Here is a 25,324-nt window from a genome sequence, read left to right as displayed (position 1 = left end):
CCAAGGACGAGATAGTGTATTTTTACCTGGAGTTTTTCCTTATTGTAGGCTACTACTTTGACCACTTTTAGTCTTAATCTCTGGTTGTTTACTAAACTACTCACTCTGTTTAGAACATGACCTCACATGTGAATCCTTAGCCCCACCCACAGAGATGGGTGGGGCTAAGGCTTAAGAGGGTGTTAACGATGCTGAATGGGTGAAAACAGAGCTCTCCAGTAGGTGTACCAAAACATTCAAGGACCAACTTTATCAACTTTCAAAGCAGAATTACTTTCCCATTATTTCTCAACTGCAGTGTATGATATACCAATTTCTAGTTCTGAGTCTCTACTTTTATCCAATGTAAAAAACACAATTTCAAATTCTGCTACATAAGACCGAATCGAGGCGGTCGGTCACATTTTTGCTCAGTGTGGACATGAACAAAACAAATGCTGTATGTAAACAAGCCTTTATTAATTGAAAAAATAACTTTCCTCTTCCTCAGCTAAATTATGAGGAACATTTAAGAAAATCTCTTTTGATTACTCTCTTACTATTCAACAAACATTTTGTAAAGTTACTGTATGTCGATATTATGACTTTGCTGTCAATGTGTGAAAATAATGTAAATTAATCCACACTTTTATAAGAAAAACAGAAACTTTGATTCTTTGTTTTGACTCTTCAAGGGTGGAGGCGATAGTAAAACAAGTGCGTAATCTGCAACCACCACATCTACATGATCTCTGAAGTACATTCTCTAGGAAAGCTTTGCAACAACTTTTTAAATTGAATTGGTATAACATTTATTTTCCAGATATCAGTGGTTCTATTTTTCTACTCTAAACTGACATTTTTGTGTGTGTTAACGTTGTATTAAAAGACCTACTCGAGCAGTTATACAGACCACTGACATTAGCTTGTGTACATGACTGTTCTTGCATTCAACACTGCATTGTTCCTTTAATCAGTTTTTGCAGATATACCTAAACACTTCTTGCAGCTCCTTTGTTGATCTGAAAGAATGGATGGCTGGGGGGCTACCAGAGTTATTGGAGTTTCAGGCATTTTGCTTAAACCTACCCCTACCTGTCAGTTCTTTAAAGGGATACTTTGGGATTTATCTACTTCCACAGAGTCAGATGAACTCGTGGATACCATTTTTATGTATCTGTGTGCAGTTTGAAGGAAGTTCTTAACTAGCGCTAGCGCAATTGCTAACTAGCTTTAGCGCAATGACTGGAAGTCTATGGGTATCTGCAAGCATCTTTCTAGTCATTGTGTTAATGCTAGTTAGCATTGGCTTGCAAAACTAACTCGAACTTCCTTCATACTTGACACAGAGACATAAAAATCATATCTACGAGTTCCTCTGACTCTGGGGAAGTAGATAAAGGGCATCATTGCCAAAATCCCAAATATCCCTTTAAGGGGTCACTTAGTTGTCTACTCTAAGAATTGAGTTAACAGCCTGGGCTCAGGACTATGACATCGGTCCTGTTCAAATACTTTAGAATGCATACTTCCTCCCTTCCTACCTTGATTTCTTCAAGGAAGTGGGGAAGAAGGATGTATTGTAAATGTATTGGAACAAGGCCTTGGGGTTTAGTTTAGTAATCGTCGATCTTGTACTCGTATTTGTAATCCAAGATGGAGTCCGTGAAACTTTCCGGTGCCGACGTTTGCCCCTCTCCTATGAACCACGAGTCGTACCAAGCAGTGGTGGGCTCCGCCTCTGTTGTCGTGGGAACCGGCGTGGTCGTCGGGGGCAACGTTTTTGTCGATCTCATCAGTCTCTGTTGCCGTAGATGACGGGGGCGGTCGAGCTCTAGATCTTCCCTTTGCTTGTGACGCGTCCAATAAGCAATGGCTGCTCCCGCCGGAGGCCCCACATCCCTGTTACCATTGGAGACCGTGTTCCGTCTTGTTCCGCCGTTGCCGTGACTGAGCAGGCGTATGGGCTTGTTGCCGTGCAGGGCCATGATCTGTGGATGAATAGATATCATTTATATAGTGCTTCAATGGCTCTAAAGTGGCTAATAGGCACTCTAATTGTAGGTGTAGCACTACCCACTTGTTTGATGCGGTCCCAGTTGGACTTGGCCAGGTTAAAGCTGCAGGTAGTTGCCCCTGCCTCGTAGCCCACCACACACAGCTTGGTCAGGGGGGCGAAGCCTTCTGCCCGCACCGTCACACGGTACTCACCTGGGTTCAACAAGCGCCAGTAGTCCCCTGTTACAGCTGTGGAGGAAGCAGAGAGGAGAGGGCTTAGACTGCACACTCAGTAAAGATAGCACTGGCAGGCTCCTGGACGTCCACTGCATGTAGGTTTGTTCAGGGGGAAGGGACAACAGGTTGTTACCAATATCTACCCCAGCTGTAGTTTAATGAATATACCAATATAACAGTGCATAGCTACATTCATGTGTTCACAGCAGTCAGAATGCCAAGGGCAGTAGCCTATGGGACATGGTTAACACAAAGCCACACACTGTACCCACCTGTAGAGACATCATGGTTGACCCCCTCTACAGCAACTGTAGCATTAGCGATGGGGTTCCCCTCATTGTCTTTTACCACGCCCCTGATCCCACGCTGCACCTGGGTGGGGTGAAAACCAGGGTTCAAAAGGTCAGTCACTCTACAGCAGTGGTATACAAACTTTTTCAGTGGGGACCCCATTTTTCCCACAATCATTTCTTGCGATCCCAGAGATGGTTGTCCTTCTGGAAGGTTCTCCCATCTCCACAGAGGAACTCTGGAGCTCTGTCAGAGTGACCATTGGGGTCTTGGTCACCTCCCTGATCAAGGCTCTTCTCCCCCGATGGCTTAGTTTGGCTAGGCGGCCAGCTCTAGGAAGAGTGTTGGTGGTTCCAAACTTCTTCCATTTAAGAATGATGGAGGCCACTGTGTTGTTGGGACCTTCAATGCGGCAGACATTTTTTGGTACCCTTCCCCAGATCTGTGCCTCGACACAATCCTGTCTCGGAGCTCTACAGACAATTCCTTCGACCTCATGGCTTAGTTTTTTCTCTGACATACACAGTCAACTGTGGGACCTTATATAAACAGGTGTGTGCCTTTCCAAATCATGTCCAATTTACCACAAGTGGACTCCAATCAAGTAGAAACATCTCAAGGATGATCAATGGAAACAGGATGCACCTAACATCAATTTCGAGTCTCATTGAAAAGGGTCTGAATACTTATGTAAATAAGGTATTTTTTTTCTATACATTTGCAAAAAATTATAAAAACCTCTTTTCACTTTGTCATTATGTGGTATTGTGTGTATATTGAGGATTTAAAAAAATTAATTCCATTTTAGAATAAGACTATAACATAACAAAATGTGGAAAAATTCAAGGGGTCTGAATACTTTCCGAATGCACTGTGTATATACAGTATATATATAGTAATATATATATATATTTTGGCGACCCCAGCTTTGAATACCACTGCTCTACGGCCACACTCCAGGACCGTGTGTGTGTTTGGTATACTCTCAAAATGTGTTAATTGTTTCTATGTGTGTGCATACGTGTGTCTGTGTGTGTACCTGCTCCATGAAGGTGAGCATGGCCTCTCTGTTCTTCTCCCACTCAATGACCAGCTCACTCTGATGGGGGAACTTATCACAGCCCAGGAACACTGACAGCTCCAGACAGTTAGTGTGCAGGTAGCTGAAGTCATTCATACCTGAGGATGGAGGGAGAGGGGGGGGAAGACAGGTGGCAATGAGAACCTGCAATGCAAATGATGAGCCACCAGAGAGCACCATTGCCCCCAAAACTGGGTCCTTTACTCTGATCAATGTTACATTACAGGTTTCAACCTTTTTGAACTACTCTATGTAATGTCTTAATGAACAGCAGATAACAATGGAATAAAAAAGGGATGTTGTCGGTCCTTACTTCCTGTGACGGGCTGCCACTTGGCGCGATTGACGATTCCAATGCCTCCAGTGATGTCATCGCCGTGACAGGTGCCGTGGGAAGTGTATGTCATCGACAGGTGAGTAGAGGCATAAGAGATGGCCAACCACCTATAACACACAAACACACACACACACACACACAGTCAGATAGGGTAATCTGATCCTAGATCTGTGGTTAACTTGGGCTCCCGAGTGGCACAGCGGTCTAAGGCACTACATCTCAGTGCTAGAGGTGTCACAACAGACAATCTGGTTTGAATCCAGGCTGTATCACAACCGGCTGTGATTTGGAGTCCCATAGGGCGGTGCACAATTGACCCAGCGTCGTCCGGGTTTGGCCGGTGTAGGCCGTCATTGTAAATAATAATTTGTTCTTATCTGACTTGCCTAGTTAAATAAAAACATTTACTTTATGCTACACACCTGAAAAAGGAGGCGTCTGCTGTGGCCCTGGGTTCATCCTCAGGCTCTGCGTACCCCCCTCTCCCTCTGTCATCCTCCTCTTCCTCTTCCCTGTGGCCATAGCCATGTCCCCTCCACTCCTCCTCCGGCTGCTGGTATCTCCTGTTATACTGGTCTTCTTCTCGCTGCTGGTATCCCCTGTTCCACTGGTCTTCTTCTGGCTGCTGGTATCCCCTGTTCCACTGGTCCTCTTCCGGCTGCTGGTATCCCCTGTTCCACTGGTCTTCTTCTGGCTGCTGGTATCCCCTGTTTCTATGATCTTCCACCGGCTCCTCAAACTCCTCGTACCTAGAAGAATGATTTAAATTGAGTTGATTGTTTATTTGGTTTCATATCATTATTACTCCTGCCAAAAATAGCAAGAGTGCAGGAAGAGAAAGAGCCTCGTACTGTCTCTTCTTGCGGCTCTGTGCCCTCTCTCTCTTGCCCTCTCTGGTGCTGGCGCCGGCGGTCTTGGTTAGGCGGTGATTGTCGTAGGGGTACGCCACAAACCTCTCTCCCCCCTGGAAGTTGGCCCCCAGTACGAATGGGTGGCTCTCCATCCACAAGATGATGGCTCGAGTCTCCACAGCAATCTGCAGGACAAGAAGAACAAACAGCAGCCATCTTTTTTTAATTCACTAGGCAAGTCAGTTAAGAACAAATTCTTATTTCCAATGATGTTCTTCCCCGGCCAAACCCTAACCCGGAGGACGTTGGTCCAATTGTGCGCTGCCCTATAGGACTCCCAATCACGGCCGGATGTGATACAGCCTGGAATCGAATCAGGGTCTGTAGTGACACCTCTAGCACTGAGATGCAGTGACTTAGACCGCTGTGCCACTCGAGTCCCCTTGTTAAGTTGATAAACAGAGAAATGGACTTCCTTGTACTGTCTCTGCTCTTCACACCATCTACATTTCCTTCCCTCCTGTCTTCATCCCCTCCCTTTCTCCCTTACCTTCCCCTCCCTCCCTCCCTCCCTCCCTCCCACCCTCCCAACCTCCCACCCTCCCTCCCTCCCTCCACACACCCTGTCATCCCCCTCTTGATCTGCAGGGATCTTGACATGGTGATTGGGGGTCAGTTTGGGCACCATGCCCTTGTCCTCGGCCTCCCACAAAACACTGTTCAGGTCAGGGAAGTTCTGGAAGATGTCATGGCCGTCCTCCGTCCAGTGGCCTGTTGTCCAACCACTCAGCTCGGAACCCTGTGGTGTCAATGGGACAGGATGTTATGGGGATATGGACTGCATATTTACTGCAGTAATATCAACATGTTAAAACCAAACGTCTTAGGATTTGCTTGAATGTCTCTAGTCTTGACTTAACATATGAGATATGTTTTCTTCTCTTGAGGAAAATAAAGTTGGGCGCTAGACTGTTCCTGCATACAACAATACTTTCCTACAGGACAACAAGTTGGCTAAATCAGACACTGTCTGGCACCCATTTTCCTTAATAGAAGAAAATAGATTTGCACCCTGGAAGTGTAAAGTATAAATACAGGCTGTATTTCCCTGTAAGGGTCGTTCTTGAATTGCGGTGGAATTTTGGAATGGCATTTTGGAAAAGAATGACTTGATTTTTTATTTAAATGTAGTTGGGTACATCTTCCCATTCTAAATCAACTAATATGGTAGCTTAATGATTTAAAATATGTTTTTACCATTATGATAACATTGTGCCACCGGTGGAGTAGTAACACCAATGAGGATTTTCTGAAATGGAGGCCACAAATGCTCAAATCTAAGGTCAATCCTTTAAAAATTATTTACTAAAGTGATTAATTATTTCCATTTATTTAAACTGGCTGACACCAAGTGACGCAAAATGATGAATGAAATTCTCAAATTTATGACATACTGAAAGGTCGTGATAAGCTAATCATTTTCTTTAAGATAGAACCCTCCCTCAATAACAGTTTGCCACGGGAAAAAATGCTCAAGGTCCTTGTATATCTTTGTAATCAGCGATTTTCAAAGTGGTAACACCAATGACATAAAACTGAGGGACACACATTATACTAGTAAAACAATAGGTGTTTTTATTGATCTACAGCAAGAGTATTCAACTCTTACCCTACGAGGTCCAGAGCCTGCTGGTTTTCTGTTCTACCCGATAATTAATTGCACCCACCTGGTGTCTCAGGTCTAAATCAGTCCCTGATTAGAGGGGAACAATGAAACAATACAGTGGAACTGGCTTCAAGGTCCAGAGTTGAGTTTGGGAGGTCTAAAGTAAACAATATTAAATACTTTTGTTTACTGTCTAGCATTCAAAATAATAGATAGATACAGTATCTCTAAACCCCAAAACATGTCACTACACCCCTAAACATCGCCAATGGGGCAAGCCAATTTGCTAGCCCCCAGTAGTTTCAACAATGCATACAAATAGTTGTTTTGCAGTATAAAGGACTTACATATGTTTTCTTATTAAATAACAGTGAAATAAAATTAGAATGTATTCTTTTTAATGTTTTTGTCATTTTCTATTGTTTTTACATGGTGCCAAAGTCAAGGGACAACATTTACCACCGCAATTCAAGAATGAACCGTATAATATCCAGTACTGACCACTGTGAGGGCCTTCTCCTGCCCATCAGGGTTGAGTGAGGGCACCAGGTGGATACGTATTCCCTCCACCAGGCGGCGCACTCTGGGGTTGCCATCATTGTACTCCTTACACAGGTACTGCAACAGAAGAAGAACCATCTCCCGCCCCGTCGCCTCGTTTCCATGGAGACCGGCCGTGTAGCGGAACTCCGGCTCACCTAAGGAGAAAAACACAGATTGTCATTGTCTTTCCATGCTTGAGCGGACACGAGTACAGAGCTTTCTATGAAAGTTCGCCTGGAATAACAAAGTGGTGCAGTTAGCCTTGAATAACTAATGGGTGCATGTTCTGAAAACTGTGGACACAGACACAATATTGGTTTCATCCCACCTATCTCGTGTTCTGTGGGGTTGCCTGATATCACCATGGCCAGGATGTCCAGTCCGTTGGAGCTGCGACCCAGGCTGTACATACTGGTGATGTTGGGACACTCCTCAGACACAGACTTCATCATCTACCAGAAGAGACACACAGGGGAAAGCAGCAGTTACCAGCCCTGGCCCGGGACACCTTCAGTGAGTCTGTGCAAGTCTTTGTTCAAGCACAACAAATCTTATTAAATGAATCGCCAAAGTGTCAAGACAGAGTTGAAGTCAGTTGTCACAATCCGTCAGACAAAACATTAGACCTGATTCAAGTTCAAACAGGTGGTACTGATGACCTTAAGGTTTGAAGTCCCCTGAAATGGGAATGTTCCGTCTCACCGTGACCATGTCTGAGTAGTTGTGATGTCTGAAGTCCAGGTACTGGACGGGAGTCACCTCATTCTGCAGCCTCTGGTAGGCACTGGTGGGGTCTGAGGAAATGAAAATGCACAGTGTGAATGTTTGCGTGTGTTTTATGTTTTACTATCCTTGTGGGGACCAGAAGTCTAGTAGGGTGGGTGCGTGTGTCACTCACCAGGCAGTGGGCAGCCTAGTACCTCCAGCCTCATACAGCAACTACCATTCCAGCTCTGAGGGATAACTCTGATGTAGCGTGCTAGTATGGGCTCAGCTAACTGATTCAGCACAGGGGTATCCTTATCAGAGTTACCAAAAACAACTAGAGACAGAGAGAGGGGAGGAGGGGGGTAAAGAGAGAGGGAGAGACAAATATATTTGACATGGTGAACTTTTGTGCCCCATAAAAAGACCTTGAGAGTGAACCCTGGGACCAAAGTACATTTGAAGCAGCGAGGCTGACAGACTCACCCAGTCAGAGTAACCGTCATGGATGGTTTTCCATTCTCTGCTGTCATTACTGAATTGCACGTAGTACGATGTCACAAAGTCACTCCTGAAACAGAAAGACGCACACAAATTTTGTCACCATTTTGTCTTTGATATGTCTGAAATTGTCTGTGTGTGTGTGTGTGTGTGTGTGTGTGTGTGTGTGTGCGTGCGCGTGTGGTTTGGTTTGGTTTCACTATCCTTGTGGGGACCAGAAGTCCTCACAAGGAGGGTAAAACAAGGAAAAAGGCTATTTTAGGGTTAGAATTAAGATTAAGGTTAGGGATTAGGTTTAGGATTATGTGTGTTAGGGTTAGATTTAGTTTCAGGGTTAGGGGTTAGGGTTAAGGTTAAGGTTTAGGGTTAGGAGTTAGGGAAAATAGGATTTTGATTGGGAACGCATGTTTTGGTCCCCACAAGGATAGTAAAATAAACGTGTGTGTGCTTGTGTGTCTTACTCGTTGCGTGAGTCTCGTCCCTGTGTTATGATCCCAGTAAACTCTGTTGCTCTGCGAGCGTCCATCTCAAACCAGTGAATATTGTCCTCTGGGTTAGGACACCACGCCCCACCATGCATGTCCTCCTCATCATCCGAAGCCTGGAAACCATGGAAACCATACAGTGTTGGAGATGTGGGTAAGGGGGCTTACCGTCAGGTTTGAATTAGTGTGAGGAGTCTACCTGCATGTTGAGTCATGCTCTGTGTTGGCTGGAGCAGTACTGAGACTTAGGGTTAATGTGTGAGGGTTAGTGTATAAGGGTTATGGGTTAGTGTGAGAGGGTTAGACTTAGTGTGTGAGAGTTAGGGTCAGTGTGTGAGGGTTAGTGTGTGAAGCAGGGGCGGAAATCCCGGGGGGGACACGACCCCCCCATCCTGGGAAAAATTTGATTTGTCCCCCCAATATATCACTGAAACATAACTATGTAATTTAAATAATATTAATAATATGCAATGAAAGCAATTGTGCTTATTATAGACACTTAATAGCGCTTTTTAAGTTTCAAAAGATTGCGACCCCCCACCCTTTGCCTCACAATGGTTTGATCCACTGCCAGTTCCTTAGCTTGCTAGGTAACAGAGAGGTCGTATCTACTGTCTGAAAGGCACTCAATGCACGTAACTGACGTGAGGTTAATCCAGTCGATCGCGCACACACACTCTGTGAATATGCAGAGCTAGCGCGCAAATATTAACTATTAAGCTAGCTAGTACCTATTCCATTTATGTGGCGTCGTCAAAGATGGAATCTTTGCTATCGTCAATTTATTCCAAGATCAGCAGGCAGATGATGTAAGTTAGTGCTTCAAAGTCCCTGTGATAAGGTTAGCGATAAACTGAAATCCAAACTGAACAGAACTACACTCTCTTCTACCATTGTCTTAAATATATTTAATGGTCTCGTTGCAAAAGCTAAATTGTCGCAAGGGAACTTTTATTTATTTATTTATTTTATTTCACCTTTATTTAACCCGGGTAGCAAAGATTATAGCAAACACCACTGCAACTGAATTGGTGCTCGCTAGCTTTGCAAATTCAGCTATTGTTGGAAGCCAGGCAATATGAAACAAACTATTAAAATTACAAAAGGTTGCAGCATATGTTGTGTAAATGGTGAACTCATACCGCTGTCAACTCTTGTCATTTTAATCCGTTTCACATTTGCTAGCTACCTTTTCGATCGAAGCCCAAATAGAATGATTGAAGATGATAGAAGCCCATCTCCTACTGTAAATAACCTACACACTGTGTGTGTAGCCAGCCAGGTAGAAAAATGGCAGAAAAATAAAAGACGGACATCAGAGTATTTTTCAATACACCAAAACGCATAGTAAGAACCCTAGTAGCCTAATATCTCAAAGACTAGTTGATAAAATGTTCATAAGAAAGAAATGAAATTCTAATGGAAATGTTTCACAATGATGTCATTAGGCAGAGCAGGCAACAGATGGCACACAGACAGCAGAGTTGGGGACAGATATGCAGGGAGAGAATGGCAGAGACAGGGAGTCTCAGGTAAGTTTGTTGAGTCTTTGTTTGGCAACATTATGAAAGGTTCTCAGTTTTTTTACTTGTAAAATAGGAACATAATTGGAAAATGAAATGGATAACCCCACTCTCAACTTAAACTGGTGACTGAACTAAGATTTGTTAAAGGCAATGGTATTGCTGTTGTGATTAGTTGTGTAGTTTTGGGTACCGGTAGTTAGGAGTACGGCAAACACCTTATTTCTTTGGTTCCTCAATATACATTTACCATATTACAATGTAGGCTATGTGTTACAGCACTACTTTTGGTGTCCCCCTCAGGAATTGCTCTTGAGAAAATTTAATGTAATTGTCCCCTCCAAAGTTGATATCAGATTTTCGCCCCTGGTGTGAAGTTTAAGGTTAGTGTGTGTGAGGGTTAGTGTGTGTGAAGGTTAAGGTCAGTGTGTGAGGGTTAGTGTGTGAAGGTTAGTGTTAGTGTGTAAGGGTTAGGGTTACCTGTATGTTGAGTCGTGCCCTGGCTTGGCTGTAGCGGTAGTGAGACATGGAGGAGGCCAGCAGCTGGTCTGATTCTATCCTATGAGACTCCATACCCAGGGGAGGACACTCTGCCACCAGGGGAAAACATCTCAGTCACACACATCACAAAAACTTCAAACCACAATGGAAAAGCTCTTAAGCTCTTGCTAAAACTCTTGCTAACCGAGTATTGTATCATTGGATGGTAGCAAGTTACTTACTTTTGGGTTCCTTGAATACGTGTGGTCTCTTCTTGGCTTTGGCCCTCTCTTCCTCTTCCCTCCTCTGCTGAGCTCTCTCTGTCAAACAGCACCATAGTCAATCACTAACTACAATCCCAGTAATAGATTCTCTGTGTGACCGCTTGCGTGCGTGCACGTGTGTGTGTGTGTGTGTGTGTATCGACAAATGCAGTAATGCCTCAGAGGATCCAGATGCCTTCACATTGCAGATAGGAAGGAAACCAGATGTATTCTGTTTCTCCAAATTCAGGAATGTGCTGATTAAATTCAGATTGTTCTTTTTTCTTCAGTAAATCTAAGACAGGCCGTTATGAAAGTTTGGATACAACAGTGTGCGAATGAGGAACTGTTGTATCCAAACTTTCATAACGACCCGTCTTAGATTTACTGAAGAAAAAAAATAACAATCTGATTTTAATCAGCACATTCCTGAATTTGTATCCAAACGTTCATAACCACCAGTCACATTTTATGGATAACCCTGCTAAAAGTGTCAATATATCTAACTGGATGAGAAAGCTGTCACATTTTGTATTATATGTGATTTTGTTCTACATACACATGTGAAATCACAGATAGTGGTGGACAGAGTATGCCCCCGTCCCCGTCCCCCACTCTACAAGGTGTCTAAAGCGTTCCACAGGGATGCTGGCCCATGTTGACTCTAATGCTTCCCACAATTGTGTCAAGTTGGCTGGATGTCCTTTGGGTGGCAGACCATTCTTGATACACACGGCAAACTGTTGTGCGTGAAAAACCCAGCAGCGTTGCAGTTCTTGACACAAACCGGTGCGCCTGGCAACCTACTGTAACGGCTGTCTTCTGTAGAAATGGACCAAGGCGCAGCAGGTATGTGAATACTCATCTTTAATAAAATAAAGGAGTAGAGCATCCACTTAACAATTCAAACAATATATAAGACAGGAACAGTTTTGCAGGCACACAACACGCAGTGCAAAAAACAACTACCCACAAAACCAAGTGACAAACATACTCCTACATATATGACTCCCAATCAGGAACAACGATCCCCAGCTGTTCCTGATCAGGAGTCACAAGACCAACACAGAACAAACACACACACAAGACTGCCACGTCCTGACCCCAAAACTACAACAACAGCTCCATCTGCTGGTCAGGACGTGACACCTACTACCATACCCCATTCAAAGGCACTTAAATATTTTGTCACATATTCAATCCATGTCTCAAGGCTTAAAAATCCTTCTTTAACCTGTGTCCCCCCTTCATCTACACCGATTAAATTGGATTTAACAAGTGACATCAATAAGGGATCATAGCTTTCACCTGGATTCACCTGGTCAGTCTATGTCATGGAAAGAGCAGGTGTCCTTAATGTTTTGTTCACTCAGTGTAATCTCCCATAGACAAAAGTCCCTGGTTCCATTCTGATTATACATTTAGCTGGTTCTACTCTCCTCGCTGTACAGGAGGTACAGTACAGAATGGAACATGTGGCAACAGCTGTTGGTTCTTATCCCGAGTGTTCCGATCTTCATTCTAAGCTCGTGATTTCAACATCTCTCCCCTCCATTACTGTTAGACTCGCTACTCCTCTGTTTCTATCCCTTATGTTGTTTTTCCCTCATCTTTCCTTCCAGCATGTTCTGTAACCTCTCTTTGCTGTCCCATCTCTCCCTTTCTTTCTGCTCCAGCTCAAAGCTTCTTCCATGCACCAATACAGGTTAAATAGGTTTACATTTAAGTCATTTAGCACACTCTGTTATCCAGAGGGACTTACAGAAGAATTAGGCTTACGTGCCTTGCTCAAGGGCACAGTAACAGATTGTTCACCTAATTGACTCAGGGATTCGAACCAGCGACCTTTCCTTCCCTCACAACACATTTCTATGGTTCAGATTTGTCCTATTCTAGATAGAATTAACTTTTGACCCTCGTCTTAGCAAGTGAAGCCATACTGAAGCTTCACAGCTACATGTTTGCAATGCCCAGGTAGAGACTGATATCTGTGTTTCTTTCCTCATTCGCTTTAAGCGGAAACATGAACCATTAGGGACTGATATTCTTCCACTACATTATGAATCTCTGAGTGACGTGTTCATCTGCTTGACTGGGAGCTTTGACAGTGCAAAGTATGACATTGCAGTGTTACTATGTTTTACTTGCAATGACTCCGATATGTGGTTGTTTTACCTACCTTAGTTTAATGGACACAAAAGAATGCTGGCTTGTTTGGCTGACCCACCTGCTGGGTTGCAGACATTGGGTCACTTTGTTGTTTTGTAAAAAAAAAAAGTTTTTTTTATTTTTAACCTTCCATTATAGAGTTTTGCTTTGATGTGGATTGAGGCCTATACTGTACATTCATATCAGTTGTGTTCCTCAATTGTAGTCACCTTTCCTATTTCTAATGTGGGATTGTGTTTCTGTGCCTAATTGGAAACTAAAAAACTATGAGCAAACTAACCTATGTAATTGTACATGGAAATGGATTGTGATGACACCCATGAATGAATGCTGCACAATGTGCAATTTTTTAAATTTTTTATCAGGGATAAAATTTGATTTGAAAAGAATTAAATTGTTTGCTGAAATATGCATAAAAGGAGAGTGATTGCCCATAATTCTGCACTTTAGTTTACTTTTTACTTCCAATTTTGATCATGATTTAGTGAATGCAAAGAAAATGTTTTGATCTACTAGGCTTTTTAAAAGAAAGACTAACTTTCTGTTTTGTCTGTTTGGACAAAAGTATGGTTGAGTTAATGTTTTTGCAGGGCAGTTGTGTTCTTTTGATGAATGTATTTGCAATTTTGATGGTATAATATAGTTTTGATTAATGTATTTATGTTTTGAGAAGGCAACTATATTTTGAAAACGCATTTACTGTTTTGCAAAAGGGAGTTCTGTGTCTTGTGGACTTTGTTTAAAAAAATCAACAACATGATCCTAAAATTGCTCGTCAAACCAGAATGAAAGTTAATAAAAACCCAACTGATCGTTAAATTAATGTTTGGGTAATCCCAACAACCCAACATGTTGAGTTATTCACGCAACCCAATCGGTTGACTGGGTCAAAATAACCCAGTGTGAATTCTATCCAATATTTACACAGCGCTGGGTTACCAAAAACCCCAAATTGGGTTGTTTTTAACCCAGAATTTTTCTGTGAGTGCATTAACTGTAAGTTGCTCTGGATAAGAGTGTCTGTTTAATGACCAACATGTAAATGTTACTGTATAATGTGAAGTATCTACAACTGAAGATAGATAGATCACAGTCCTTCAGATCATAATGGAAAAAAGGCTGTGCACAATACCTCTATCCTCTCTCTCCTTTTCTTTCCTTTGGTTCTCTCTCTCCTCCTGTTTTTTCGCTGTGGTAAACAAAGGAGGGAAAAACAATCATGGATGAACTTGAGGTTACTTTCCCCCACCTCCCCATTACATGTAACAGTATACTGTGTATGCGGGGTGTTTTCAGTGGAGTGAAACATTTAGAACGTTGCAGCTAGAATAACAGATAACGTCATGATTTCCTATTGTACCTGACAGACAATCATAATATACACAAACATTCTATAACGTTTTCCCCTCCTGAACAGGCCCAGGTGTTTCTTAAGGTTTGCCACATGACAAAGTGTTTGAAGGTGTAATAATCTTGATCTGACTGTTGTTTGCTCCAGTTACTTGGCATTTTCTTATTTGGGAGTTTGGAACATCAGCTGCCAAAGTCTTGCTTAACCCAAACTTAGACAACAGACCATATAATTGAAACAGTATACACTTCTTTTTTTCATTCTTGTGGGAAATGAGAAGTGTAGGCCCATTACTTTTGACTCTGTGGTAAAGGGCCAGTTCTTTATTCTTTATTGTGTCTAATCTTTATTTCACCGCAGGGTCCCATTGAAATGAAAAACATATTTCTAGTGAAGATTTGGCCAAGGGTTTATTTTACAGTGCAGAGTGCATGTGTGTGTGTCAGTGTGTTTTAGGTTTTACCTCACAAGGATAGTAAATCAAGGAAAATACAGACAAGTGGAGACATTTCGCAGTGTTATGTTTAGGGTTGCAATTATGGTTAAGGTTAGAATTAGGTTTAAGTGTTAGGTTTAGGGGTTAGGGTTAGGTTTAGGTTCATGGTTAAGGTTAGGGTTAGGGGTTAGGGAAAATAGGATTTTGAATGGGAATCAATTGTTTGGTCCCCACAAGGACTGTGTGTGTGTGCCCGTGTGTGTACATACTCTGTCCACCACTATGGCCGTAGTCATACTCCTCGTACCATGGGCTTTCATAGGTGGGTGGTGGTGTAACAAGCTCCTCTGTATTGGAAGGAGAAAACACAAACACATCACTCCAGTAGCCTAGACTGAGTAGCACACTGTTTCTGCATTGATTCAACAGTACATAACTGCCATGGCAAAACCACAACAACCTGGCTCAAGCAGAAACAGACTGGCAGCCTGTCTAGTAGTACTAATCTATTTTTACTAAACAACATAACAGAGAGAGTCTCTTTGGTTTAATGTGTGCCTTCCAAAGCTCTCGGAAGCTAAAATGCAGTATGTAGTTTCAAAACATTAATACAGTAATTTTCTACTACAGTGATGGTGGAACAGAGCCTTTATTTCTGCATCCACAACAGACACTCTCTGTTTGGACCCACATAAAGCTAGCATAACACGCTGCCTGTTATTTGCCTAGTTAAATGTTTAATTTAAGTTTACAAGGAATATAACAGAGCAGCCATCTTGTGAAAGGCTTCTTGCTCAAAAACAAAACCATGAAAAGCCGTTGACTGTTTTGAACTACACTCTCACCCACTCGCTCTCCTCTAAAAAGCAGGGTGATGATCTAGCCTCCTACTCTGATGTCATTCCCTGGACTAAGAGCTCTATTCAATCTGATCCGCTTTAGCCGACATCAGCATAGAGATTGTTTTGGCGATGTTGGAGGTGGAACTGCGTTAGAGCTATCAAATCCACAAGCGTCTCCAGGCATTATGCCTAAAGCAGACATTGGCATTGGCTGCACAGAGTTGCATTAACCTCTACGGGATCGGTGTCCCTAAACCGTGACGGTTGTTGCTAACATGCACTAATGTGACTAGAATGACATTGTAAGTAACAGACAACTTTCCAGGACATAGACATGTCTTATATGGGCAGAAAGCTTAAATTCTTTATAATCTAACTGCTGTGTCCAATTTACAGTAGATATTACAGTGAAAAAATACCATGCTATTGTTTGAGGAGAGTGCACAACAACAAAACACTTTTATCACGGCAACTGGTTTGATACATTCAACTCTGAAGGTAAATAATGTACTTACATTCAGTATTCTTGCTCTGATTTGTCATCCTGAGGGTCCCAGAGATAAAATGTAGCAAAGGTTTGTTTGATAAAATACATTTTTATATTGAAATCTAGAAACTAGGTTCTACAGTTAGACCCCTTGCTGTCTCCGAGTGCCATTATTTCTATATAGCCTACACTTTCTCGTCCTGAAATTCTTATGTGAGTGGGATGGGTGTGGCTTCGTGACAATGATCAAGAGCAGCTGCTCACCGATTTGACAGCTCCAACGCAGTTAAACCTCAGACACCGCCAAAACATCAGCTGATCTGATTGAATCTAGGTCTAAGCATATGGTTTACAGGATCTACTTCCACACTATAAACCCTAAAACAGCGGTTGTTTTTCATTCTTAGGAAGGAGGAATAGCAGCATACAATGTGGCCCTCTAAACGGTGACTGATTGACCGACTGACTGACTGATTGACTAATTGAGATGTAAGTCACCTGTAACAGCGTAGCTCCAGTCATCTTTCTCTGTGGGGACGACCTCTTTACCATCAGGGAAAGGAAGATTCTCGGGCACCTCGTCTGTTATTGGAGAACGGAGAAAACGAGAAAGTGAGAATGGAGATCTCAGAGAATAAAGAGAGCACAAAAGAGAAAAGAGAGAGCAAGATCGAAGAGGCACATGAGAGTAAGGAAGGAGGCAGATGGAGAAGTAAGAGTAGAGAAATCAGAGAAAGGAGAGGATGAGAATGGAGAGAGATGGTGGAGTGGAAACAGAGAGAAATGGAGAGGTGCAGGAGAGTGAGATACTGTAGGAGTGGAAATCTGGTAGGGTGAAACAGTAGTGGAATTATGGACACAGTAAAAGTAATGAAAACCTGTTGCAGCTATAACACAAAGAACAGATGAGCTGAGCTTTGCTGACAAACCTTCACATGAGATGAGATTTTCATCATATAAGGTGGAAAACCTGATTCATTGGTTAAAGAGTCCAGTTGGCAAATATCATAAAGGGTTCCATTTAGAGTGGATCTGGAGGAGAAATCCAGAGATAAAAAGTTGTTTTTGAATTTTAACCCTATCCCAAACCTTAAAATCGGACACCTCGAGTGCATAGAGGAGTTCTGTGTCTATAATTCTTAAAATAATTGTTATGCTTTTTGTGAACGTTTATCGTGAGTAATTTAGTAAATTATTAGCAAATTCCTCCGGAAGTTTGCGGGGGTATGCTAGTTCTGAACGTCACATGCTAATGTAAAAAGCTGTTTTTTGATATAAATATGAACTTGATTGAACAAAACATGCATGTATTGTATAACATAATGTCCTAGGTGTGTCATCTGATGAAGATCATCAAAGGTTAGTGCTGCATTTAGCTGTCTTCTGGGTTTTTGTGACATTATATGCTAGCTTGAAAAATGGGTGTCTGATTATTTCTGGCTTGGTACTCTGCTGACATAATCTAATGTTTTGCTTTCGCTGTAAAGCCTTTTTGAAATCGGACAGTGTGGTTAGATAAAGGAGAGTCTTGTTTTTAAAATGCTGTGAAATAGTCATATGTTTGAAAAATGGAAGTTTTTGTATTTTTGAGGAATTTGTAATTCGCGCCACGCCTATCATTGGATATTGGAGCAGGTGTTCCGCTAGCGGAACGTCTAGATGTAAGAGGTTAATCCTAGACCCTGGGTCTCGACCCCGCCCTGTGCAACTGGGTCCTGGACTTCCTGACGGGACCCAGGTGGTGAGGATAGGTAACAACATCTCCACCCCGCTGATCCTCAACACTGGTGCCCCACAAGGGTGCGTTCTCAGCCCTCTCCTGTACTCCCTGTTCACCCACGACTGCGTGGCCATGCACGCCTCCAACTCAATCATCAAGTTTGCAGACGACACTACAGTGGTAGGCTTGATTGACACTCAATGTCAACAAAACAAAGGAGATGATCGTGGACTTCAGGAAACAGCAGAGGGAGCAGCCCCCTATCCACATAGACGGGACAGTAGTGGAGAGGGTGGAAAGTTTTAAGTTCCTCGACGTACACATCACGGACAAACTGAAATGGTCCACCCACACAGACAGCGTGGTGAAGAAGGCGCAGCAGCAGCATCTAATTCTGATGTGAGACTGTGAGAGCTGGTAGGTTATACACCTATAGTACACGTTTAAACTAATAGCTAGTATTTAAAAAAAAGACTTTGATAATAATTTTGAAGTAGTTAGTAAAGTTAATTGAAATTAGTATTTTTTGTCATTGATGCCTTGGTTCCATTCATTCATTCATTCATTCATTTATTCCATCCATAGACCGTATACATACACTGAGTATACCAAACATTAGGAACACCTTCCTAATATTGAGTTCCGCTAAATTATACTGATATTTCAGTATTATCCTTATTTATACCACAGCGTTGTTGACTACTCGTTTCTGATTGGCTAGAAAGGCATTCTGTGTGTGATTTTAAAATAATCGATTCAAGGACATACTGTACATCTGATGTAATAGCAGCACGAATACTGACCATGAAGATTGCTATTTTCCCATTTCCTATAATGGAGGATCCTGCTTTCTGGCAATAACAGCCTGTAGTACCCTGGTCGACCTTGAACTTCATGACTTCAATGAAAGGGGCAAGTCGTTCTCCCCTGATTCATTCATTCATTCATTCATTCGGTCAATGAATCATTCATTTTAGGACACAGAGGGGGATGAAACATACATCTGGCGTCCCAGTAGTCCTCGTCTCCCTTGTCCACCTTTCCATCCACCACAGGAGTGGGGGGCGTGGCCATTGGGTCCTCTCCCTTCCAATAGTCATCTTCTGGGTCGACCACTGGGCCTGCGGGCTCCTCCTCATCTGGCTTCCAGTAGTCATCCTCTATCAGAGGGACAGATGGACAGTAGAGGTAACTTTATTAGTGTGGAGATTTTTTTAAGCTAGATATAAAACAAAATCCACATGGTTTTTCAAGGTACAAATAAGATCATAAACAAAGTGGCTCTGCTATAAAGTGTTGAGTGGTATTTGAACACTGAGGCACCGGCTTCAGAGAAATTCTATAATGGTTTGTCATCTGTACACATGGTTCACCGTTGTCTGGGTAGGGGTAGTCTGGGTATGGGTCAGGTTCTGTGGGAGCTTCAGATGGGACAGAGATCAAAGGATTACAAACAACTTTGTTACTCACACAATGCAAAGCCAATAAAAAAATCTAATCAACCAATTCTAGTCCGTTTTTATTGAAAACGTTGATTACAGTAGTAAAGTGGTGTGTTACTGCATTACCTGCTTCTGTGTACACCTCTGTAGTAGTTGTAGGTGGTGGTGTGGTAGTTGTAGGTGGTAGTGTGGTAGTTGTGGGTGGTGGAGTTGTAGGTGCTTCTGTCCGTGGCTCCTTTTCTTTGCCCTTCTTTGGCTTTTTGTCTGCTTTAGGCTTCTTGGTGGCCTTGGGCACTTTGGGCTCCTTGTTCTTCTTGTCTTTCTTGTCTTTCTTGTCTTTCTTGTCTTTCTTGCCCTTCTTTTTATCCCCTTTGCCCTCCTCTTCCTCTTCGGCTCTCCTGACCCTGGCTTGGTGTCAACGGGGGAAAGGAAAGTTAATAAACTTGGTCATTTTGACATATTGATTCCTGAGGGTCAAATGTCAGGTTTAACAGCACATAACAATCCTATAGCAGTCGGATATGCCAGGATATGACAAGATGGCATTCAAACAAAGGCTATACATCAACACCAACTCTCTGCTACTGAAGTAGACTGATGAGAGATAGAGAGACAGATAAACAAATAGAAATAGAGTGATAGAGTGAGAGGGGGCAGAGAGAGATGGTGACAGAGGAAAAACAGTGGGAAACAAAGACAGACAGACCGAACTCCCGGACCAGACAGGGGATGGGGAAATCTCCCAGACAGAATCACTCTAGCAGGGGGCACAGCTGAGCTAACGGGGGCGGGGGGGATGTGTGACTGAGAGGAGATGACGGTGTCCTGTGCTGAAGAAAAGCTACTCTGTTCGCATGGTGAAACAACAAGGTCCTCTACTCACACACACACACACACACACACACACACACACACACACACACACACACACACACACACACACACACACACACACACACACACACACACCAAGGAGAGGGACTGCAGTGATATCACCACACCCAAGGTCAAGGAGATCTCATCTGGGTTTATGTAAATGTTTCTACATTATGTCACATGGCATTAAAACATTCCATAATCACGTGTTTTTTCTGTCTGATGTGTAAAGGATAAAATATAAAGATTTTCTTCTTTCTGCCACTTCCTCTGAATGTACATATTTACAGTATGCTGCATGCTACGTAAAGGATGTGTATATAATTGTGCTCTTGTGCTACTTACTGATGGTGCTGCTTATATCGCCACGGAGGGCATTGTATTGTATTGTATTGTATTGTTTTGGGGAACTGATAAGAGAATTATCTAATAAAGGTAAATGAATCAATAAACCATGATGAATTATTAGTCATACAGCATGGTTAATGAATAATCAATGTAATGATCAATGTAGTGATCGATTGGTCTGATTAGTCCCAGAAAGTCCAGGAACCACTGGAGAGGGAAAGAAATGTGTGTATGTAATTAGTGTAGGGAGTAGGGGACAGATGGTAAAGGCAGTAAAACTTCAAAGGGTTCCTAACCTTGAGGGAAAGGAACAGGCTGAGCTAGATAGTGATAAACAGTGTGGGAAGTCAATGGGGGATGCAGGTCACCAACAGTTTGTGTGTAAATGCATGTGCATAAGTAAGCAAGAACTATAAAATGACTGTTTTGTTATCCTGACCTCAGAACGTTCTCTGAATAAAGCTACAGAAACCTTTTGCAGAAAGCTGAGTCCTTGCCTAATTATTTAACCCATTGTCTTACAAACCTTGGGCATTAGTCAAGGCGAATTGATTATTGATTATTATCATCAAGATATCAAATTATTCTATCAGGAACAAGAAGTTGTGTAACTACAGAAGTCAGTGGAGTGTATTCATTGGTATTTCCCTCTCTCTATTCGTGGCTGTTTGAATACCTGTGCCAGTGACCTACAGTTGAAGTCGGAAGTTTACATACACTTAGGTTGGAGTCATTAAAACTTGTTTTTCAACCACTCCACAAATGTCTTGTTAACAAACTATAGTTTTGGCAAGTCGGTTAGGACATCTACTTTGTGCATGACACAAGTCATTTTTCACTTATAATTCACTGGATCACAATTCCAGTGGGTCAGAAGTTTACATACACTAAGTTGACTGTGCCTTTAAACAGCTTGGAAAAATCCAGAAAATTAAGTCATGGCTTTAGAAGCTTCTGATAGGCTATTTGACATCATTTGAGTGAATCGGAGGTGTACCTGTGCATGTATTACAAGGCCTACCTTCTAACTCAGGGCCTCTTTGCTTGACATCATGGGAAAATCAAAAGAAATCACTATTTTTTTGACCTCCACAAGTCTGGTTCATCCTTGGGAGGAATTTACAAATGCCTGAAGGTACCACGTTCATCTGCACAAACAATAGTACGCAAGTATAAACACCATGGGACCATGCAGCCGTCATTCCGCTCAGGAAGGAGACGCGTTCTGTCTCCTAGAGATGAACGTACTTTGGTGCGTAAAGTGCAAATCAATCCCAGAACAACAGCAAAGGACCTTGTGAAGATGCTGGAGGGAACATGTACAAAAGTATCTATATCGACAGTAAAACGAGTCCTATATTGACATAACCTGAAAGGCCGCTCAGTAAGGAAGAAGCCACTGCTCCAAAACCACCATAAAAAAGCCAGACTACATTTTTACTAGGATTAAATGTCAGGAATTGTTAAATGTATTTGGCTAAGGTGTACTGTATGTAAACTTCCAACTTCAACTGTATCTGTGGAACAGAGGCTGTGTATTCATGTCATATTCATGTGTATTCAATATTCCTCTCCATTAGTAACCCAGTCAAACTGTAATGGCATGCTGTCAGAGCATCATCAACATTGTCCTGTCCCTGTCCTTAAGAAATATGTAGCCTGTAACAGTAGTAGTAAGTTTTTGTAACGTGTGGGTGCAGGAATCAGGCGCAAAGAGCAGAGGGTAGGACGAATGCAATTTAATACAGGACTGAATACAGTCACGCCAATACACTAGGCGCAAAACCCAGACCGGGCCAAAACAGGACCCACTACAGTACTGCGTAAAAGCAAATAAACACATCCACCAACACTACACTGGAGAAACAAGCCCGCACAACAGCAAGCGGGCATTGCCAGCTTAAATAGCTCCTAATCAAACCCCAACAAGGAACAGGTGAAAACAATAAGACTCAACCAAAAAAAGGGAAAAAGGGATCGGTGGCAGCTAGTAGACCGGTGACGACGACCACCGAGCACCGCCCGAATAGGAAGGGGAACCGCCTTCGGTGGGATTCGTGACAGTTTGTGGTGCACCATGTAACAATGTGTACCCACAAAATAGTTATACAGTACCTACTAGCTAATGTAATTACCATGTAAATACAAGGTTTTAGTGCAATTTAATTGGGAAATTGGACTGATTAAACCAACAGATGTGTGTGCTGAAGTTTACTCCATGTTAAGCTGTGAATCTCAGAAAATATAAGTGGACTGTACAAATCTGTCTCCAAGATGCTGAACTCAGAGCCCAGCCAGGTCTGTTACTGCAGAAGACTGAAACTTCCCCAGTCCCAGGTCTACTCTGCTTTGGGCCAAGAGACAGTCCAGGTATGAGTGAGCTGGAGACAGACAGGTAAGAGTACTGTATGGTAAGAGTACTGTATGGACACTGTTGGACTTGTCATAGTGACTGAAAGGTGTGTGTGGGTAATTCAGGAAACTGCTGGCTTCTTTCAAGACCAACACTCTCCTCCACCTGCCTTGTGCCCTGTCCCCTGTGCCTGCCTGATGATGTCATATAACGTTCTACAATCCTCGTCCTGGAAGGAGGCATCTGTTCCAGCCCAACAACCAGACACTGTTGATGATTCTACTACTAAGGTTTTGATCATTAGCTGATACGATGATAAGATGTGTTATTGCTGGGCTGGAACAAAGGCCTGTACTCCAGCTGAATTGGGTCCCATCTAGTAGGTAAAACCATCCATGTTTCTAGCCACAACTCAGATGGGACCCAATTCTCCACTTAGTAACATATATAGCATTATAATATGAATGTTCCTACTAGGTAAAATCTGGTTGAATCAACGTTTCCATGTCATTTCAACCCAAAACTTCAATGTGATAACTTTGAATCAACGTGGAAAACTGATCGGATTTGCAAAAATTCTTCAACATAAGAGAATTTTGTAGTTTTTTCATCAAACTTTTAACCTCAATGACAGGGTGACATTTTTGGCTGAGTTGAATTCACACTAGTTGACAACTCAACCAAATGTAAATAAAAACTAGACGTTGAACTGACGTCTATGTCCAGTGGGTTGGCTTCGTTCTTACCTGGTAGGGCATCCTCCTCTGTGGCTCTCTTTTCCTTGCTAGTCTGGCTTTGTGTCTCTGTGAGATCCTCTTCTTTAACTGGTTCATCCTGGGACTCCTGTCTATATAGGGCCTCCATCCCTATCTCCTCTACAGCCTGGCCTAAAGAGACAATGCCTCCTGCACTCTCCCCTGCTCTGGGCAGTAGCACACAGAATAGGGCCAGCAGAACCAAACACACCACTGCAGTATGACCTCCCATCCTCCTTACTCTACCTGCCTCAGGATTCTACCTCAATGTTCCACTGAAAAGTTCCAGCTCAGTGTTCCGATTAAGTATTCCAGCTCTGTATTCTAGTTCAGATTTCCCAAAATCTTGCTAGAAGTTCCAGCTCAGAAAGCTACTCAGAAATTCTACCGAAGTGTTCTATATCTGAATTATATCACAGAATTCTACCTCTCAGTTTTCTACTCTAGTGTTCCATGCCTTCTCTCCGGTGAGGAAGATTCTGGAGCTCCAAGCCACAGCCAGACACAGACTCACTCAGAGCATGAGGCAGGGCTGGACACAGAGAGAAGAAAATAGTGAGGGAGGGAGGAAGAGGGAGGCAGAGCAGTCCAATTGTCCTGCAATTTAACTAAATGAGATCCACAGCTCTCCTGGAACGACAGCTGAAAAAGTAATGGCTGAGAGAGATATAATCCCCTTCACCTGGCTGATGAGTTGCAACAGGTGCAGAGATCAAAAGGAGATCTTAGCAGCAGCTCACTGGAGAAGCAAGGAGAGGTGAAAAGAGTTTAGTCCAGGAGCAGAGCACTTCTTCCACTTCTTCCGCCTCCTTTCCCCTCTGCAGACTGCCACAAACAGGCAGGAATGGAAAGGGGGGGAGGAGTCGAGGACAGTGTGTTTGTGCTAACAATATTGAAACCCACAAATATTTAAGGTACAGAGGAAAAGTACAGTATAACTACTGCTATACACACCTATCTATTCACATACTGCCCATACACACCATTCACATACATATTTATAATTTATATTCCTGACTCAGGTCCAGAAGCTAATTTCCTGCAATTATATCAATTTTGCTTTTGTCACGATTCTCTAAGACAGAACCCAGAAGCAGACCAGGACAAGGTGAGTAAAATGAAGGTGAGTATTTATTGGTAGTCTTGATGTGTAAATTGAATAATCCAGGAGACGGAACGGCAGCGGAGGTGAGTTGATGAGAGTGAATGGGTTGATCCAATGAAGTCACTGAATCCACTGACGGCCAGGCAAGGGAGTTGAATGTTCCGGGAGAATGACTGTAGACAGAGTAAATGGGAGTGAGTCACCGGCAACAAGTACAGAATAACAAAACACACTCAGGAAACATGAGGCTGATACGCTGGCACAACATACTGTTCGTTGCTAACGATCCGGCAGGGAATGGATGTCAGGTCAGGGCTTATGAAGAGGTGATGATCAGGACCAGATGTGCAGATGGTTGATGAGATGCAGGTGCGGGCAATCAAAAGTTCTCCCGCCTAGCTTCGTCGCCTGGCAACCAGACAGGGTGCGTTCAGGAACCTCAGACAAAAGACTCCAAAACAAAAAAACAGTCAGCTCAGGCAGAAAACAGACTCAGGAAG

The 25,324-nt window shown here is 42.8% G+C and overlaps 1 protein-coding gene across 1 annotated transcript; it reads right to left on the bottom strand.

Moving 5' to 3' along the window:
* Positions 1 to 438: 438 nt before the first annotated feature.
* LOC123730377 (inactive carboxypeptidase-like protein X2) lies at positions 439 to 24,542 on the bottom strand. The gene is made up of 23 exons (XM_045706735.1): positions 23,711 to 24,542; positions 19,514 to 19,795; positions 19,319 to 19,366; positions 18,947 to 19,105; positions 16,724 to 16,807; positions 15,166 to 15,243; positions 14,242 to 14,298; positions 10,920 to 10,997; positions 10,678 to 10,787; positions 8,651 to 8,790; positions 8,171 to 8,259; positions 7,878 to 8,025; positions 7,686 to 7,755; positions 7,312 to 7,435; positions 6,942 to 7,138; positions 5,397 to 5,573; positions 4,775 to 4,959; positions 4,346 to 4,672; positions 3,900 to 4,030; positions 3,545 to 3,684; positions 2,487 to 2,586; positions 2,060 to 2,226; positions 439 to 1,970 (listed from the first exon to the last, which is right to left on the bottom strand). Exons 1-23 carry the CDS (start codon positions 23,949 to 23,951, stop codon positions 1,596 to 1,598), a joined length of 3,507 nt encoding a protein of 1,168 aa, XP_045562691.1. The 5' UTR covers positions 23,952 to 24,542; the 3' UTR covers positions 439 to 1,595.
* Between the last annotated feature and the right edge of the window lie 782 nt (positions 24,543 to 25,324).

This window comes from Salmo salar, chromosome ssa24 (assembly GCF_905237065.1).
Source record: "Salmo salar chromosome ssa24, Ssal_v3.1, whole genome shotgun sequence".
In the NCBI taxonomy this organism is placed as follows: domain Eukaryota; kingdom Metazoa; phylum Chordata; class Actinopteri; order Salmoniformes; family Salmonidae; genus Salmo; species Salmo salar.
This window is presented reverse-complemented; position numbering and strand designations above follow the sequence as displayed.